This window comes from Acinonyx jubatus, chromosome B3 (genome assembly GCF_027475565.1).
Source record: "Acinonyx jubatus isolate Ajub_Pintada_27869175 chromosome B3, VMU_Ajub_asm_v1.0, whole genome shotgun sequence".
NCBI classification, from domain to species: Eukaryota; Metazoa; Chordata; class Mammalia; order Carnivora; family Felidae; genus Acinonyx; species Acinonyx jubatus.
Window position 1 is genome coordinate 131,729,650 of NC_069386.1, and position 19,419 is coordinate 131,749,068.

Below are 19,419 nucleotides of genomic sequence, written 5' to 3' on the forward strand. Positions count from 1 at the left end.
TGGGGGACTTCCGCAGCACAGACCCACACTGTTCCTCTGGGTGATCATCTTGTCGTGCTTTTGCAGTTTGCTGGCTGTGCAAGGAAAGTGGCTGCACAGGGCTTCAGACTTTATGGCAAAACAGAGCAAAAAGCCAGCACTCCAGCTCCCTGCCCTCCCCATCCCCCACTCCTATGCCTGGAAACAGTGCAGCATGTTGGTGCCACCCTTTCTTCTTGAGACCCAGGGGACCCTCAGTACATGCTGTCATTCCTGGGACTCCACCCCACTAAGCACCTTTAAGCCACGCATGTCCCCGATGGTAGTGGACTTCTAAAAGTTCCAATTTTCCACTCCCTTGCTTATAATACTTTGCGGTAGCATCCATAAGCAGGCTCCCTCCCCACCACCTTACCCACAGTTATATCTCCCCCAAGTCAACTCTCTGCACCTCCTACCTTCCAAAACGTGGTTGCTTTTCTACTTGTAGACTTGCAGTTTTTGTTCTCTCAGACCTCCAATTGATTTCTTGGGTGTTCAGAATGATTTGATAACTGTCTAGCTGTGTTTGAGGGACGAGACAAGCTTAGGATCCTCCTACTCCTCCACCATCTTAACTTCCCCATAAAGGCATTTTAAAACAAAGAGAATTTACTATTCATTAATCCTTGTTAAAAAGACCCCTAGAAGATGCAGTTCAGCAATAAACTGAACTCACAAGAAAAGAGTTAAGTTATAAGAAGCAATAGTGAACAGAGAAAACAGGTAAACATGTGAGAAAAATCTAAACAAGTAGTGAATTTATAAAATGAAAATTACACAATAATGATTAATTTGGTGGAATATAATACAAGGTAGGGCTAAATACTAAGTAACAATAATACAGAAAATGAAATGGATAATTGAGGTTAAAACACTCCATGTTCTTGTAGTGGTCATGACAATTATAGACATAATTGTTAAGATAGTATATAAGTTAATAGAACAGATATAACTTCTAGACCATTAGGGAGAAATGAAACAAAGAAATCCTAATAATCTAAATAGGAAAGGAGGGGGAGAAAGCAAAGAGAAATTGTGGTAAAGAGAAACACATAGCAAGATAAGAGAAATAAGTAAAAATATCAGTAATCATAATATACAGATTTAACTCACCAGTTAAAAGATAGAAACTCTCTGGATCAAAAACAAAATCCAGCTATATGTTATTTACAAAAGGCACACCTAAAACATAATGACAAAGAAATATTGAAAGTAAAGAGATGGAAAAAGATATATCAGACCAGCACTAGCCAACAGAAAGCTGGAGTATTTTATTAATAGCAAGAAAATAAACTTTAAGGCAAAAGGGATTATTAAAATTAGGTAGAGTCATTGAATAATAATAAAAGGAACATTTCACTAGGAAAATAATACTATCCCAAACCTCAATATACTCAACATTTGTTGAAAAGCCTTAAAAAGCAAAAATGGAGAGATGTTTAAGAAGAAATGGACAAATCCACAACCATAGCAGGCATTTTAACATATCTTTTTTATAACTGACCAATCAAGCAGGAAAGTAATTAGTGAAGCTATAGAAGATTTACATGATGTTCCTGAGAATACCCCAAACTTTATATGTCATAGTTAGAGAATACACATTCTTTTCAGGCATATATGTCATATTTATAGAAATTAACCATGTAATAGATCACGAAGCAAATCTCTAATTCTACAGAAATAAAATCATACATATTTTGTTCTCCATACAGAAAGCAATAAAATTAGAACTCATTTACAAAAAGACAACCAAAAATTCCTATATATTTGAAAACTTAAAAACCCATTTCTAAATAATTCATGGCCCAAAGGAAAAAAAAAAACCCACAATGAATATTAGACTATTTCAATAACAATAAATACCTTATATATCAGAACTGGTGAGATATATCTAAAAGTTGTTCTTAGAAATTATCTCATTAAAAATGAAAAGATGAAATATAGTGAGCTGGAGGTCTGACTCAAAAGTTTAGAAAAAGAATATGAATGCAACACTTGAAAAGTAAAAGGAACAAAGGAACATCATCAAAGAAATAGAAAAAAATGAGAAACTTGACAAAAGCTGTTTTTTGGAAGAGATTAAAACGGACAAATTTCTAGCAAACTGATCAAGAAAAAAGAGAAAAGTTATAGATCAATAAAAAGGAAACTTTACTACACTCACAACAGAGATTAAAATATAAGTGAATTCTATGAACAAATGATACCAAGGAATTTAAAAAGAAAAAAGATAACATTTTTCTATAAAAATACAACTTACCAGAGTTGACTGAAGAAGAAATTGAAAACCATATACAATTATACATATTTTTAAAACATTAAATAAGTATTTGAAAAGCTACTCACACTCGGGGGGTGGGGGAGAAAAAAAATACACTCTGATAGCTATACATGTGCAGTAAGAGGAAATATTAAGAGAAATATGATTTCTATCTATATATCTGATTCTAAATTCATTTCATGATGTTGGTATATAATCTTGATACCAAAATCAGACAAATGTAATATTAGAAAATTATACGTCAACTGGAAAATAAAGTCCAAAATAAAATATTAGCAAACAAGATCCAGCAAAGTGTAAAAATAATAATAAAATATAGAAAGTAAAGTTTTTTCCAAGAATTGAAAGATGGCTTAACACTCAACAACATAAAGTTATTAATATAACTCACAACACTAGGTGATTAAAGAGAAAAACTGTAAGAATTTCTTTATATCAATAAACAATTAGAAACTGAGAATTCATCTACTAAAACCCTAGAGTAAACACCATACTAAATTGTAAAACCTAAGACACATAGCCTTAAAGTAAACAAGCAAGAATACACACGAATAAAAGGGCAATAAAACCAAACCAAACCATCCATTCACAAACACACAGAATAAAAATGATGAGAATCACAAAGATATAAAACCATCATTACTGACAAACAGTGGTTCTGATTTTCTCTTAATATAGTCATATACTTAAAAACTCCAAGTGAATCTGTAAGTTACTGGAATATGAATTCAGCAACATTGCTTTGTACAAGATCAACATTCCTGTAGTGCCAAAAAACCCCATATTCTTATTTTTGTAAATTGGAATAAAACTTATAAAGTTAATAGAAATGAATCTAATGATATAAGTACAAGCATTACACAGGAAGTTATAAAGTATTATTAAAAGAAATAAAAGATAATAACTGGGAAGGTAGGACTATTTATTTATGCTAATTAATCAGAAGATTCACTATCCAAAGATCACAGTTATTTCCGAATTAATTTATCAGTTTAATTCTATAATTCACATGGAGGAACAAAAGACCAAGAATAGAGAATACAGAGAAGAGAGTGAAGGAAGGTCAGATGAAAGGAGGAGAGAATGGCAGGGTAAGAGTGAAGAAGAGAAAGATCTCACCTTTCCAGATTTAAGACTTACTATAAAATCATGGCCTTTAAGATTTTTTATTTTGACTCAGAGAGAAGCAACCAGAAGAATGAAACTGAGTAAAGAGAAACAGAACAGAAATAGACTCACAGGCATGTATAGGAATTTGGCATATGACAGAAGGCAACTTTCAAATCAGCAGGGAAAAGATTAACTGACCATTCACTGATCGTGAACTATCAACTGGATTATCTATAAAAAGAGATAAAATAATATCCCCACTTTGTTTTATATTCAGAAATTAATTCCTATTAAATTAACATTTTAATGTGCTCATTTTTAAAAGAAAATAAAAGCAAGTATCTTAGTGCACTGAGATAAAAAGAGATTGTGTTTTTAAAAATTCAAAGAAATCAACAACCAAATTTACACCTCAAGGAACTAGAAAAAGAAAAACTAAAAGCAGCGGGAAAATAAATAAGTACAGCACAAAGAAATGAAACAAGAATAGAAAAACAATAGAAAAAAACTAACAAAACTAAGAGATGGTTTTTTGAAAATATCAACAAGACTGACAAACTCTTAGCTACATTAAAAAAATATTCAAATAAGTAAAATCAGAAATGAAAGAGAAGACATAAGAAAATGAAAGAGAAGACATAAGAAGCTACTATTGGGGTGCCTGGGTGTCTCAGTCAGTTAAGTGTCTGACTCTTGATTTTGGTTCATGGTTGTGGGATTGAGCCCCAAATTGGGCTCTGTGATGGGCATGGAGCCTGCTTGGGGTTCTCTTTCTCTCTCTCTCTCTCTCTCTCTCTCTCTCTCTCTCTCTCTCTCCCTCCCCCCGCTCATGCTCTTTCCTTCTCTCTCTCTAAAATAAAGGAGGTAAAAATTTTAAAAAAAGAAATAACTATGAACAATTATACACCAACAAATTGGATAATCTAGAATGGATAAATTCCTAGAAACATAATTTATCACGACTGAATCATAGAGAAATAGAAAGTTCTGAACAGAACCATGATCAGTAAGGAGATTAAATCAGCAATCAAACACCCTTCCCCCACCCACCTCCCTCCCCGAATAAGCTCAGGACCAGATGGCTTGAAGGAAAATTCTAAAAAACATTTAAAGAATGTCCTCACTTTTTCAAAAAACCGAAGAACATACTTTTAAACTCATCAGATGAGGCCAGCATTACTCTGATACCAAAGCCAGCAAAAGATACTGCAAGAAAAGAAAACTACAGCCTTCTATTTCTGGTGAAAACTGATACAAAAATCCTAACAAAATATTAGCAAACCAAATTCAACAGCACGCTAAAAGGTCTATGTAACATGATCAAGTGAGGTTTATTCCTGGAATGCAAGGATGGTTCAAGATTTGAAAGTTAATCAATATAATACACCACATTAACAGAATGAAGAACAGAAGAACAGAATGAAGAAAAATTCAAGTGATGCAGAAACAGCATTTGAGGGGCACCTGGGTGGCTCAGTCAGTAGAGCATCCAACTCTTGATTTTGGCTCAGGTCATGATCTCATGGTTCATGAGTTCAAGCCTCACATCAGGCTCTGTCTGCACCGACAGTGTGGAGCCTGCTTGAGATTCTCTCTCTCCTCTCTCTCTGCTCCTCCTCACTCCCCCCTCCTCTCAAAATAAATAAATAAACTTAAATAAAATAGGCAAAGAATTTCAGCATTCTTCCAAAGATGATATACAAATGGTCGAAAAGCATATGAAAAGATGCTCAACATCACTCATTGCATCATTAATGCAAGTAAAAACTACAACGAACTATCACTTCATGCTCATTAGGAGGGCTGCTATCAGAAAAGCAGAAATAATAAATACAGGTGAGAATGTGGAGAAACTGGAACCCTTGCACACAGTTGGTAGGAATGTAAAATGGTGCAGCCACTATGGGACACATTATGGACATTCCTCAAAAAATTAAAAATAAAATTATCATGAGGGAAAATAAATAAAATGTTATAATCATATGATTCACCAATCCTACTTCTGGATATATATCTAAAATAACTGGTAGCATAATCTCAAAGAGATATTTGTACACCTATGTTCACTGCAGCATTGTTTACAATAGCCAATAAGTGCAAGCAACCCAAATGTCCCTTAGTGGATGAATGCATAAACAAAGTATGATATATACATATATTATAATATTATTTAGCCTTAAAAAAGGAAATCCCAGGATGCCTGGGTGGCTCAGGCAGTTAAAGCATCTGACTTCGGCTCAGGTCATGATCTCGCCATTCCCAAGTTTGAGCCCTGTGTCAGGCTCTGTGCTGACAGCTCAGAGCCTGGAGCTTGCTTCGGATTCTGTGTCTCTCTCTCTCTCCCTCTCTCTCTCCCCCGCTCACACTCTGTCTCTCTCTCTCTCTCTCAAAAATAAAATAAACATTAAAAAAAAAAAGGAAATCCTGTCACTTGCTACAACGTGAATGAACTTTGAGGACATTATGTTAACTGAAGTAAACCAGTCACAAAAAAGATAAACGCTGTAAGATTCTACTTATACTAGGTATCTAAAGTAGTCAAACTCATAGATACAGTGTAGAATGTTGGTTTGCAGGGGCTAGGAAGGGGAAAAAATGGGGAGTTGTTGCTCAATGGGTGTAGTGTTTAGTTGCAAGATAAAAAAAAATTCTACAGACCTGTTACACAACAACGTGAATATAGTTAGTACTACTGATCTACACTTAAAATTAGTTAAGATGATGGGGCGCCTGGGTGGCTCAGTCAGTTAAGCATCTGACTCTTGATCTTGGCTCAGGTCATGATCTCTCGGTTCACGGGATCGAGCCCTGCGTCAGGCTCTGTATTGACAGCACAGAGCCAGCTTGGGATTCCCTCTCTCTCTCCACCTCACTCTGCCCCTCCCCAACTCATGCTCACTCTCTCTCTCTCTCTCAAAATAAATAAACATTTTAAAAATAGTGAAGATTATAATTTTTATGTGTATTTTCTAAAATTAAAAATTTTACATAATCACATATAAATATCAAATGATTATAGTAAACTTGATTTTATTAAAATGTCAAATCTGATGATGGCAAAAATATCATTCAAAACAAGTGAAAGACTTGGAAAAGAAACAATATGTATAATTACAAATGACAGGTATCTAGAAGATTTAAAGAACTGCAGCAAACCAATAATATCAGAAAAAAAACTTCAATACTGTGATAAACACAGAAAGCTAAATGAATCTCAGTAGGATAATGGGTAAGTAAACTGGATAATTCACATCAAAGAATATTATACAGAGGGTAAACTGAATGAAATAGATTCATACTGATCAACTTGGATAAACTTCAAAAATAAGTCAAAGAAAACAATTTGCATATGGTATGTCATTTATGTCCATTTTAGGAACACGAGCTAATAGTATATATAGTTTATGGATATACACATCTGAAGTAGGGGCACTAAAACAGGATTAAATTCAACCCACCATCTGCCTTTTGCCTGCACTTGTTAAGCAAAATATGCTTGGAGTAAAACATAGAATCAGGTTGACCAATTTCACTTTAAATTCATGACTGTGAACCTCGAGCAGGCCTTTAACGCTGCCCAGCAAATGCACTCATTTCCTAATCCATTCATTCTCCCACGGACATGACTGCTTATTTTGTATCTTCTCCTCTCTCCTCAAACTCCAGTGTCTCCTTCTTTTCCCTCCTCACTTTCAGTGAGAACACAGAAGCAATCAGAAAAGACCCTCTATGAGCTCCCACTACCACGTCTTGACAGCCACCTGCTTCTGTGCCCAGGAACTCACCCTTCTCTGTTCCTAAGGATGAACTGATGAAGCCACTAGCTAAGAACTACATCCCCACTTGTGCACCGAGTTTATCCCTCCCAAGGTCCAGCATCTCCCCCCCATCTCTTATTATTATATCGACCCCCACTTCCTTTACAGGAATGTGTCAACCAGCATATGACGTCTGTCATTTCTCCCACCTTATAATAAAGAGACCTCTTTTGACCCCGCTTCATCCTCTGCTGCCCTCTCCACATGATTTCACTATTCCTTTTTACAGAAAACTCCAAGGTTGCCTTTATTGGTAGAGGACAATATGTCTATTCCCATTCTCTCTCTCTTGAGATTTAAATTGAGTCAATGATCAATCTCCTGTCCTCACCTTACTTGAGTAAACAACAGTATTTGACATAGTTGATCTTGTTCGTCCTTGAAACATTTCTTCACGTGGTTTCTAAGATAACACACTCGCCTGTTTTCTTCCCAACTTTCCAGTTTCCTTTGCTGGTGCCTCTTCCTCTCTTTACTCTCCATGTTGGAGTAGCCAGGGCTCAGAGTTTAGTCCCTTTTTCTTTTCTATCTGTACTTACCCTGCTGATATTCTCCTCAATTTTCATGATTTTAAATATACTGGCAAATTCCAAATCTGTATCTCTAGATGGGACTTCTCCCCCACACTCCAGACTCCTATGTCCTATTGCCTCCTGGACATCTCTGTAAGTCTAATAGTCATCTCAAAACTCAAGCTGCTCAAATGAACTCCTCCCCTTACCCCAAATCTTCTTTCCATCTGAAGTCCACTAGTTGATGGCGACCTCATCCTTCCAGACTCTCTAACCAAAAAACTTAGGGCCCCCCTGATTCCTCTTGCTCTCTCACACCCCACACCCAACCCATCAAGAACTTTCATCATCTCTAATGTCAAAATATATCTAAACTCTGACTACTTATTACAACCTACTCTGCTAGCCCATGGTCTAAACTAGCCATTACCATCTCTTGCTGGGATTAATGCAAAAGCTTACTAACTGGTCTCCATGTCTCTAGACTTGTCCCACTATTAGAACAGCATGCTTGGCAAATCGAATTACTCTTCTAAAATAAGTCAGATCCCCTCCCTCCCCTACTCGAATCTCTCCAATGGCCCCCACTTCACTAAAAGAAGCCGTAGTCCTTACAACAGTCTTCGATGCCCTACATGACCTGTACAATCCTCCCTCTGTATGACTGCCCGAACACCCCGACTTTCTGCTACTCTAACCGTCAGTCATTTTACACACTTACACTGCACTCCTCTCTGTTCCACAAACAGCCCAGACATATTCCCACCTGGGACCTTTCACGCTGGCTGATCCCTCTACCTAGAAATCTCTTTCCTAAGATACGGACATGGCTCACACTCTCACTTTCTTTGTGTCTCTACTCAACCGTCACTTTCTCAGCAAGGCCATTCCTGATTACCTGATTTAAAAGTGCAACCTTTCTCACCCTGATACCCCCATTCCTCTTTCCTAGTGTACTTGTCTTCTTGTAACTTACTACTATCTACCATATTCCATACATGTTTTTACTCATTTTCCTGTTACTGGCTGTCCCCCTGTCTAGAGGAAAGATTTCTGCCCATTTTGTTCATTGCTAGATTTCAACACTAGATAGAACTCTGCCTGGATCACAGTAGACATTCAATTGATATTTGCTGAGTGGAAAAAAATACAAAATGTTTATAAGTGCATATGTGAATAGTGGGTGCACAGATTCTGTTGTATCACTTTTGTATATTTTTACTAGTTAAGTATTGCACAATGTAAAAAATTAAAAAAAGATATTTAAAAGATATAAACATTTATTCATCCCATTTATTCAGGGTTGATTAGTATTCCAGAATTTTTTTTGCTAAATTCCCCTTAAGGGCTTGAAAATCCCTGACACTCAACATGGTTTTAAAATAATTTTCCCTTTATTATGGTCTATTTTCAGATTAATGCATCCTATGTTAATATAGAATAATGTGACTGCTAAATACAATTTTCAAGTAAATAAAAATCATATATATTTACCCTGATTTGAACAATGGAACACATGATAGAAGTTTCTGTGAAAAGAATCTCCACTCAAAAGTTGTCCCTGCTTGTTCTGTGATGCCATTTACATTAAACCTGCCCACTGAACTTATACATTGAACCTGCCTTATTTTCATTTTTTAAATTAAAAAAAATTTTTTTTAGAGAAAGAGCGAGTGAGCTGGGGAGAGAGAAAAAATCTTAAGCAGGCTCCACGCTCAGCCCAGAGCTAGACACGGGGCTCTATTCTGCAATCCTGGGATCATGACCTGAGCCAAAATTAACAGTTGGACCCTTAACCGACTGAGCCACCCAAGTGCCCCAAACCTGCCGTAAAATAGATAGTATAACGATAAGTCTTAACAGAGCCAATAATTTTTAAAAATTTTTTAGTATTTATTTTTGAGAGAGAGAGAGAGCGTGAGCAGGAGGAGGGATGGCGCAGAGAGAGAGGGGGGCACAGAATCGGAAGCAGCAGAGCCAATAATTTCTACTGTAAGAAAAGTTATAAAGGAATCTGTGCGGCAGACATCTAAGGGCAAAGCCCTATCTGTCTCCCTTCCCCTGACAGATACCTGACAGAAAAACATTGCAAAAACAATGGCTGAAACTAACGTGCTAGCATCTGTAAATTGCATAATACTGTTTGAGTAGAAGAAAAACTGGAGCAACAGAAAAATGCTCTGACTGGTTTCTAGGCCTCCAGTTTTCCCAACACTTCCATCTCAGTGTTGACCCTAAAATAACTAAAATTATCCTAAAGTCACTCAGCTTGGCAAGTGACTGACAAGACTTGCTTACAGAGACTTACTTAATACGTTCTTCAGGAGCACATGCCAATGCAAAGAATCGTGAACATATGTCACTACAAATTAGGCAGGAGGGGGAGAGAAGTAACTAGAAAGCTGCCTTAGAGAGGAGGGTTATCTGATTCCCAGTGCAAACATGCTCTTTATGGGTCCTGAACCTCCCCAGGCATCTTGGGATATATATGTCACAATAGCAGAATGCTGCAAATGACATTATTAACCAGGCGTTCATTAAAGATGTACTTTAAAACTTTCTTACAAGTCAGAAAAGGGAGAATAATTAAGATTCTCATCTATTTTAATTTTGCTCACAGTCATCTAAAATTTGAACAGTATGTCCTACAAGTAGAAACTGGTATTTATTTACTGCTTCACACATTAGAACATACTTTCATAAGCACCAACTCATCTTGTCCATATTATGATCCTATCAATTAGATACGACAGCTATTATTTTACAGATGAAGAAACTAAGACTGAGAGGGGTTAATGACTAAGTGGCTTGCCCAGAGTCACACAGCCACAAAGAGGAGAACTGAAAAAAAAAAGATCCTCTTACTTTAATACATGTTCCATCCAGTATAGAAGCCTTTATATGTTCAAAAAATTAATTAATGAATAACATCATTTTATAAGCGAAGGTACATTTTTCTATTTTCTGTAAAGAGAAAATAGTGATTAATCCATAGGCCTGTCCCTTTAAAGTATATTATAGTTTGGCAGTATGTTATAGTTTAGCGACTTCTATTTTAAATGTTGGGGTCATTATTTTTCTGCTACTTTTATTTAGCTACCTGTAGGTTGATGTTAATAACCTGTTGTGATATTTGTAAATGTTCAATGTGAAATTATGAAAACATAGAATGCATGCACTATTTAAGTATAGGGTGACTAGGGGCGCTTAGGTGGCTCAGTCTGTTAAGTGTCTAACTTTGGCTGAGGTCATGATCTCATGGTTTGTGGGTTTGAGCCCCATGTCGGGCTCTGTGCTAAAAGATCAGAGCCTGGAGAATGCTTCAGATTCTGTGTCCCTACTCTCTCTCTACCCCTCCCCCACTTGTGCTCTGTCTCTCTCTCTCTCTCTCTCTCTCTCTCAAAAATAAATAAACATCAAAAAAATTTTAAGTATAGGGTAACTAATAATACATTAATGTATCATTTTGACATTGTTTACGAAGAGGTAAAAACAAACCCCTTTTAAAAATAGTGTTTAAAAAATTTTTTTTAATGTTTATTTTTGAGAGAGAAAGACAGACAGAGTGCTAGTAGGGGAGGAGCAAAGAGAGACGGAGACACAGAATCTGAAGCAGGTTCCAGGCTTTGAGCTATCAGCACAGAACCCAATGTGGAGCTTGAACCCACAAGTGGTGAGATCATGACCTGAGCTGAAGTCAGGCACTCAACCGACTGAGCCACCTAGGCGCCCCCCTAAACAAATGTTTTTGAAGTCTTCAATGTTAGAATCATATATCCGATACCTAGCAAATGTCTGACTTACATTAGGAACTCAACAAATGTTTACCGAATTGTACTCTCAAGAAATCCTCTGAAGGACATAGGCTAGCATACAGGTATTTAGAAATGTCTTCTTTTATTCTTAGAGTCTCAAGGGATTTATCAAATTCTATGATTGAGAAAAGAACATATCAAAAGTATCAAACTTGTAAAGTATTCATTATCATATAAAAGACTTTAAAGATTTCTAAAATAAATCAATTTTATCCTGTTTACAATACAGTTTAGCAAACTATAATCTAGAAATAATTAATTATATGAATATTTGACAAATACCTCTCAATAGAGGCTCATCAGGGCAAAGAATTTATGTTCCCCACTATATTTCCAGGGTCTAGTATAATACCTGACATACTGTACTCAATATTTGCTCAATTGTTAAATTAACGAATACACAGAGACATGAATATTACACCATGAACAGAAACTTTAAAGGTTATTTTAAAAGTACACATTTTTTATACTAAGTAAACTCCTAAAAATTAAAAAAGAAGTACATTTCCCAGACCAAATGAGGGCAGAATTTATAACACAAAATTGCAACATGCTGAAGGAGAAGCAGATTTGGGTGGGGGGAAGACAAGCTCGGTTTTGGAAATGTTGAGCTTGAGGAGCTACAAAAGTGTCAAGTGGAAATACGGTAGAAGCATGTTAGGGTCTGGAGCCCAAAAGAGAAGTCAGAGTTGCCATACATATTTAAGAATCACCAGCCTAAAGGGAGAGAGTAAGGCATAGAGACAGAAGAGCACTTAGTATTTAACTGTGAGGAACACTTGGGTAGAAGAGGAAAAGCCTGCAAAAGATAGTGAGAGAGATAAGGAAAGCCAGGGGACCATGGTGTCACGGAGCCAAAGTAAGAAGCAATTTCTAGTTCAACATTACTAGGTAGTCAAGTTAAGAAGAGGACTAAAAAGTATCTAAAACTGAGGTCAATAGTGACCTTGACAAGAAGACTTACAGTCAGTTGGTAGGTGTGCAAGCCAAACCAGAGTAGACTAAGGAGTGAGTGAGATGTGGGTAAGTAAAGAGAGTGTGTAGACAAATACTGACAGAGGAGAACAAGAACACAAGAGCTGGCAGGGAATATGTAATTCTGAGATAGATTCTTTTTATCTACTAGTCAGTCCGTCCGTCCATCCATCCATCCATCCACTCTCCATCTTTAAAAGTTTAAGACAGGAGAGACTAAGCATGCTTAAATGGTAACAAAAGGGTCCAAGAGGAAGAGGTAGAAAAGGAGAGAGGTTAGTTAGAGCTAGAGCCATACAATCTCTCCCTAGGCACAGGAAACCTAGGAGGAGACTCCTTAAACTAGAGTTTAAACTAAAAACCAAGGAGGTAGAATAGGGATAAACAAAAAAGAAACTCACTCCAAGAAAGATACTTCAATATAAGTGATTCAGCGTGACATGTGAAACCAAAAAGGATTGCTAGCTAATCAAAACAGAAATTGTTTGGTGGAAACATTTTTAAGGTGGAAGGAGTCTTAGGCAGGGAAATTGGCTGAATAAGTGGTGGGTGGAATTAGGGAAGCAAAGGACCACGAGATCCTGTTGTAGGGGTCTCAGAGAAGGGTAGTTCCCATGCCAGCTATGAGAGCTAAACCTGAAGTCTAGTGTGATGGTATGTCCTCTACAGAAAGAGGAAGAATGAGCTGGTAGTCTGAGGGGAAGAGATGAAACTAGAAAGCTTAATTATACAGACTCTATCACGTAACTATAATTAAACGCAGCTAGGTTGTATTCAGTGAAAAATAAGAAAATTTGTACAGTATTTCTCCACTTCAGATAGAATCCCAGTATTTCATTTTTGCACCTAAACAACTAAGTGCTCAAAACTTAAGGCAGCCCATGAGAGCCCCCCTTGTGGAGGAACGGCTGACATGACTCGCAGGACACACAAATCTCTCTTGTGAGGAGGGACCTGGCTGGTTCAGTAATACAGTCTTTCTGATTAATTTGTATCTCTGTATTAAAACTCAACAACTCTGATCCATATTTGACTTTTGTTTATTTTGTTTTAGCTTCTGACATTTTGCCGTTGCCCAGGGCCAAAGTCTGCCAAACATTCAGCCACATGTACCTGTAAATACAGGAGTCACTAAGTGATTCTTTTCATTGGTGTCTTACCAGAACCTAGCCCAATGTCTCCATGGAGAAGGCCCTCAACAAATACTTTGATAGAGGGAAGGAGCAAATGCGTGAATGGTCCCATGGAGAGAGGAGATGATGGTCACCAAATCTCCCTGCGAAGGGGTCCTTTACAAACCAAGGGCCCTTTGGCTGTCTGTTGAAGCCCACAGACCACTTCTCAGAATAGTGTTTTTAAATGCACAGTATGACAGAGGAAACTAATCATATTGCAATACAGACAAAAGAAACGAATTACGGTGAAATATACTGAAATCAAAATAGAAAGAGAAGTTGTGACATCATTACAAACATGGTTCCGGGGCACGCGCTGGGCTCGTCAAGTCCCAGACATCTCTGTAGAAAGATCTGGCCGGGCTACTTCACTAGCAACACCACCAACTGATAGCATCTGCAGGTTTTGTTTTCAGTTTCTCAGAGAGGAATTCTCCAAACTCCTGTCTGGGAAGACGTGTTCTCAGGACAAAGTGGCAGAAAGAGGCCGTGGGAGCTCCATGGTTCGCTGTGTCATTTTTCACCCCAAGGAAACAGTAGTTTCCTTGTTGTGGCCTCACCTTCAGCCCCTCGTCCCTGAATCTAGTCTTTCTACTTAACCCTTTCAGTCTTCCTGGAAGGTAAGAGAAGCATGGCTGCCTGGATGAATAGGGGAGACAGAGACCCGGAGGCTACCTGTTTCTTATATAGACTTCCAAACAACCCTCCTATGTCCCATGGCACCTGTGTTCCTACTCTGAGGGAGTCCTGAACCTTTCTGGGGGCCAGAAGTGCAAATTAGTTTGCCTTGGGGTTTCTCACGTTGCTAGTTTAGGATTCAACTGTGATCAGGGATGCTTAAATTGGCTACAAGTAGTATTCCTGCTGTCCGTCTTCCAAAATTTGGTTGCTATATTCTTTCATCTTTTCTGAGTACATACCTATTTTACTCCTTTACTTTTGTTTATGGGGTTTAATGAGGAAGCAACAGTAAATGTATTTAATCTGTCACATTTTACTGACATTGCCACTAATAGTTTTACAAAGGAGAAAAAGTCTTAAAAATCAAACTTTGAAGTAAATTCCTCAAAAATTCATCTATTTTATAACAATGGTTGTCCCATCAAAGATAATCAATATAATTATAACCATAACTTCATGAAGGCATCTTATTCACCACTGTATTATCCAGTACCTAGCATAGTAGAGGTGGTCAATACTTAACAAGTGAACTGAATGAATATAGATATGATAAAAAGTTGAGATCTTTAGATTTTATGATTTCAGCACTTATCAAATTCACTTGGGACTACATGGGCAATAGTCCAAAAAGCAAATAGATACGCCTAATTTGGAATTCAAGACCAATGTGTTTTACAACCACAAAGTTCTTCACTACAAAAATTCCACTGTGATTCTGTATTCTAACTAATAATTTCTCAGATAAAAATGAATTGGCATTCAAATTCATCTAGTTATCTTGCATAACCAGTAGTGTAAAAATATAATTTTTATTACAGCTGCTACATGAGGAGTATTTAACTAGAACTGGATGTACAGTTTTAAATGTCATTAAATGCACCTGTAATAATAAAGAGTTCTACTGAAAGTGCAAGGTCCTCCATATTCAAAATCTGCACGTTAGCTATCAAATTTTAGTTCAGCTATCACAAATTACTTCGATAATTTTAGATTGTTGAAGAAGTAGGTCTAGTAGATCCATGTCAAGGGCCATCACGACATGTCCTACTTTGTAAATATAATGTAAACTGTATGTCCTTTGTTTTGTAATGGTCCACTGGTTATCACCTAAGCCATAATTCTCCTAAAGGGCCCAAAGGATTATTCAAAATTTTCAGTCATATTTTATAGGGAAAGTTAAATGCATAGTTTTAATTTGTTTTAGACTGGGGAATTCTGATATATTCATTAAATGTTTACTGCAATTCTAGCAAGATGGTTCCATGTTCCATGGTAATTTAAGCTAAAACTCTTTACAGTCATTCAGGTCAAGATGTTCCTCTAGGCAAACCTGCCCCAAAAATCCATAATCCATATGGTACTATCCTGACAAATGCTTCTTCTACAGCTCATTTTTTATCATTGGGTACATTCCATTGTTACTAACTTCAAATTAAAATATAATACTCACTTCTTCAGCCACAAACTCCTTACTCAGACCAAAATCTGTCAGCACCACGTGGCCATTAGAATCAAGTAGAATGTTCTCAAGCTTAATGTCACGGTATATAATCCCCAACTGTAAAAACAAACAAATATGCATTTTAAAATAACAGTTTCCAAAAAATAAATTAGGAAAGTCTTTGTCTACCTTAAAAACAAACCAAAAAAAGGATTCTCCTGCTCAGGATGCACTAATGGCTCTTAGTGACTGGCCATGGCAAATGTGAATTCCTCTATCTCAGGGCTCATCTGCTGGGCTCACTGGACCTCTCCTACCTCCTAACTCTTCCTTCTTTGTGTAACGAAGGTCCATCTTTGTTGGACCAGCTTCTATGGGGTCTTTCTGTTGACTATTGCTTCCTCCTACCTTCTTAATTATCTAATCCTCACTGTACATGATCTTCTTCGGGTACTTTTAGCCAATTCGTGTCCATCACTTGCTAATGGATTCGGAGGCTTTCCTGACTAACCAGATTCCACACTAGTCATGTCTTTCTTTTTCTTCTTACAGCACCTACACATACATTGCACTTATCTAAAAATAACTGATATTTTCTAGGTGTTTCCTCCTTGTCTTGATATAACCATACTCTAACTCTGTTCTTCACATTTATCTAGTATCTTGCAAAGCATCAAATAGATAATTAATAAAGGCTTGTTGAATAATAGGCTTCTAAATAAGCAACAAGTCAATTAGATAACATTTATATATCCCTCCATTTTGTTTTGCATGTGTTACAGTAAAACACTTCAGCTATTTCTTCAGCTAAGTAAATCTACACAAGTCATATAAGTTCTTGATATATGTGCATTGCATATTTCATGTTATGTCAGCCTAAATTAAATGTTTTTAAACTTAGAAACCCTGCTTTCTACAACATTAAGTATATGAAAAAGCAGATTCGTACTAATTTCTTAAAATTGAAACAAAAAATTACAGAAGGAAACATGCTAGGCAATTTCCCTCCTGGAACTTCAGTGTTCTACACGAAAGAGAGGATAATATCTGCAGTCCGAGCAGACATTTGACTCGAAGCTTCATGAACATCTAACAGCCAGTGTGACTTTTCTTTCTTTGAAGCAAACTCTTTGAAAACAATTTTAGAAATAAATTATTTACCATCTGCTTCACCTCATCACTTCCAAGGAAACTCTCATTTTTGTCTCTTCTCAGGAAACTCAATGTTAGCAGCTGTGTCAAGGTTAATATTCCTGGCTTCCTGTTGTATCTCTTTGCATTTATCTTTTTAGGGTAGTAAGATTAAGAGAAACTTAGCTGAGATCTGATTTGCTACATTACTTTCACTCTACATCAATTACATGTATATCCAGTATTCATCAGGTTTTCTACTTCTGATTACCCTGTTTTAATAATAACAGGTGTTCATGGATTTTTTTCTTTAATAAACAGAATTAACAGAATTAAAGATTTCACACAAATTAAAAACTGAATTTAGTAGCTTACCCATTGGAGCTTTGTATTTGTTTTGCTTGTTTCTACTCTGGTTATTTATGGTGATTTCTACCATCGTTTTTATATTATAAAAACTTACACCTAAGCATAAAACTCCAAGATCTTTTCAACCCATTCCTGGGCCCAATTTGGTTCATATATGAAGATGTCCTAACTGCCTTATATCCCACGGATACTCAACCAGCAAAAGCTGGCCACCCCAGGACAACTCCACCCAAAGGAATGTCTGTCAGCTCCCTTCCTGCTCCTCTGTCCCTTTGGCCCACGCACTGCAGCCCCACCCCCCATGCCCACCAGGGCCTTTTCTCTTTCCCTCCTGTTCTTATACATTTTCATCCACTCTCTGTAAGACTCCTGCTCTGACCACCCCCACCCCCCCATCCAGTCCTGGCTCTGTTCTGCTCTAGATGTCCCCTTTCCTTGATCCCCTCCTTCTGTGCTTGTGTCTTCTCACCATCTTTTCTCACAGCCTCTCCCGTCCATTGCCTCCATCTTGCAATTCCAGTCTCCTTGCCACTTTAAAATTTTCCTCCCTCTTCCCTGCCTTTTCCTTCATCTCTCTCCACTCCTGTCCATGCTCCATAAACACCACTTTAATCCCTGTTCATGTCTAATGCAGTGCAGGATCTGAATTCACGACAAAGAATAGTAGCTCTACAATGCACCTGTCTCATCCTAATGTAGCGACTCAAGTCGTGATGGCCTCATGATCTCACACACTTTGATGAAAATTACTCAAATACTTTCTATTTCTGAGGAAATACACACACGCTTGGTCTACACAGCTAACTGCTTCTATAATAATCCATCCTCATTAAGTTAAAAAAAATTTAGTCAAAATTTCTTCAATCAAGATTAATAGTATCTGAAATAATATATATATTTTTAAAGTTCGAATGGATTTTATGGAGTTCAAACAGCAGCACAGGCATGAATTCCACTTAAAGTTTTTAGCAACTGAGTTCACGCTACATGGAGACAATGGAAGAGGAGGGACAGAGAGGGAACAAGAGGGGGGCCCCAGGGGCAAAACAAAGGCAAAGGCAGACCAGAGTGGGACAGCGGGGTAGCTGGGTAGCGTGGCAGGCGCTTCTTTCCAAAAACTCATATTCTCCAACTTAATCAGGAAATATACCCTGCAAACAAACAGGCAGAGTCTGCAACGGAGTAAGTCACAACTAAGCAAATATAGATTATGACTTGTGGTTTTATTTCAAAGGTTATTTTAAGAATGAAAAGCTTTTATTCTAATGGTACTTTGTAATAAGCATTAGGATTTTTCATAAACAAGAACCAAAGAACTGCTCACATTCTACCTTTTTAATCCGTATCACAGGAACTACCAAGAAAAAAAGATGATTTTTGAAAAAGGGAACTACAGAATTGAGAATACTGGCAACGGTGTGTAAGTGTGCTTTCACAATCTCCACAAAGACAATGACGTTTAAAACAGTAGCTCTTTAGCTCCAGCATTACCTCAGTTAAAATAGATTTTTTTTCAAGAAAAGAACTCTCAAAGACTGAGCATCTTACCTTGTGGAGATGTTCGAGGGCAAGCACAATCTCTCCAACATAGATCCGTACCTCGTGCTCTGTGAAACGCTCTCTTTGAGAAAGATGAGTAAAAAGTTCTCCACCATTTATATAATCTAAAAATGAAATATATTTTTTTCTTTCTTTGACTTGTATTCATAAACTTAAGGAAGTATTCCCTTTTAAACATTTTGGATTAACCACAAGGCACTGACTTTAATATATTATTTTTGTATAATTCTTTGTCTATAGTATACAGTTTCATCTAGAACATATTACTAAATACATATAGTAATACATTTCATAAGATAACGACTACCCTAAGCCACAATCAAACGAATGTGCATGGAGTATTGCCATTAAAACTATTACATGACATCTGTATATATTTAAATACATTTTTCCAAATGGCAGTGTATCAAAACCTCTGCCATCACCACATAATACTTAGCTTGCTGTGGAGTACCGAAACATCAACCATTGCAACAACTAAGATTAAAAAAAGGAACAGAACAAAACAGAACACAAACAAAAATCTCAGC

The 19,419-nt window shown here is 37.0% G+C and overlaps 1 protein-coding gene across 13 annotated transcripts in view; it reads right to left on the reverse strand.

Annotated features, from left to right (window-relative positions):
- The window catches only part of RPS6KA5 (ribosomal protein S6 kinase A5), a 178,643-nt gene that overhangs the window by 59,055 nt on the left and 100,169 nt on the right, over window positions 1-19,419 (reverse strand). For 11 of the 13 annotated variants that reach the window (XR_003422700.2, XR_003422699.2, XM_027066424.2 and 8 more), the window contains 2 exons: window positions 18,878-18,993; window positions 15,839-15,946 (listed from right to left, as the gene is read on the reverse strand). The exons of 1 other annotated variant lie outside the window; for it this stretch is intronic. Coding sequence is in view for 9 of the 12 variants with exons in the window: in XM_027066424.2 (XP_026922225.1) it covers window positions 15,839-15,946; window positions 18,878-18,993 (224 nt within the window). In the remaining 3 variants the exon portion in view is untranslated. Of the gene's footprint in view, window positions 1-1,134; window positions 1,204-15,838; window positions 15,947-18,877; window positions 18,994-19,419 lie in introns of those variants that run through there. One more of the 13 variants, XM_027066426.2, reaches the window with a different exon arrangement.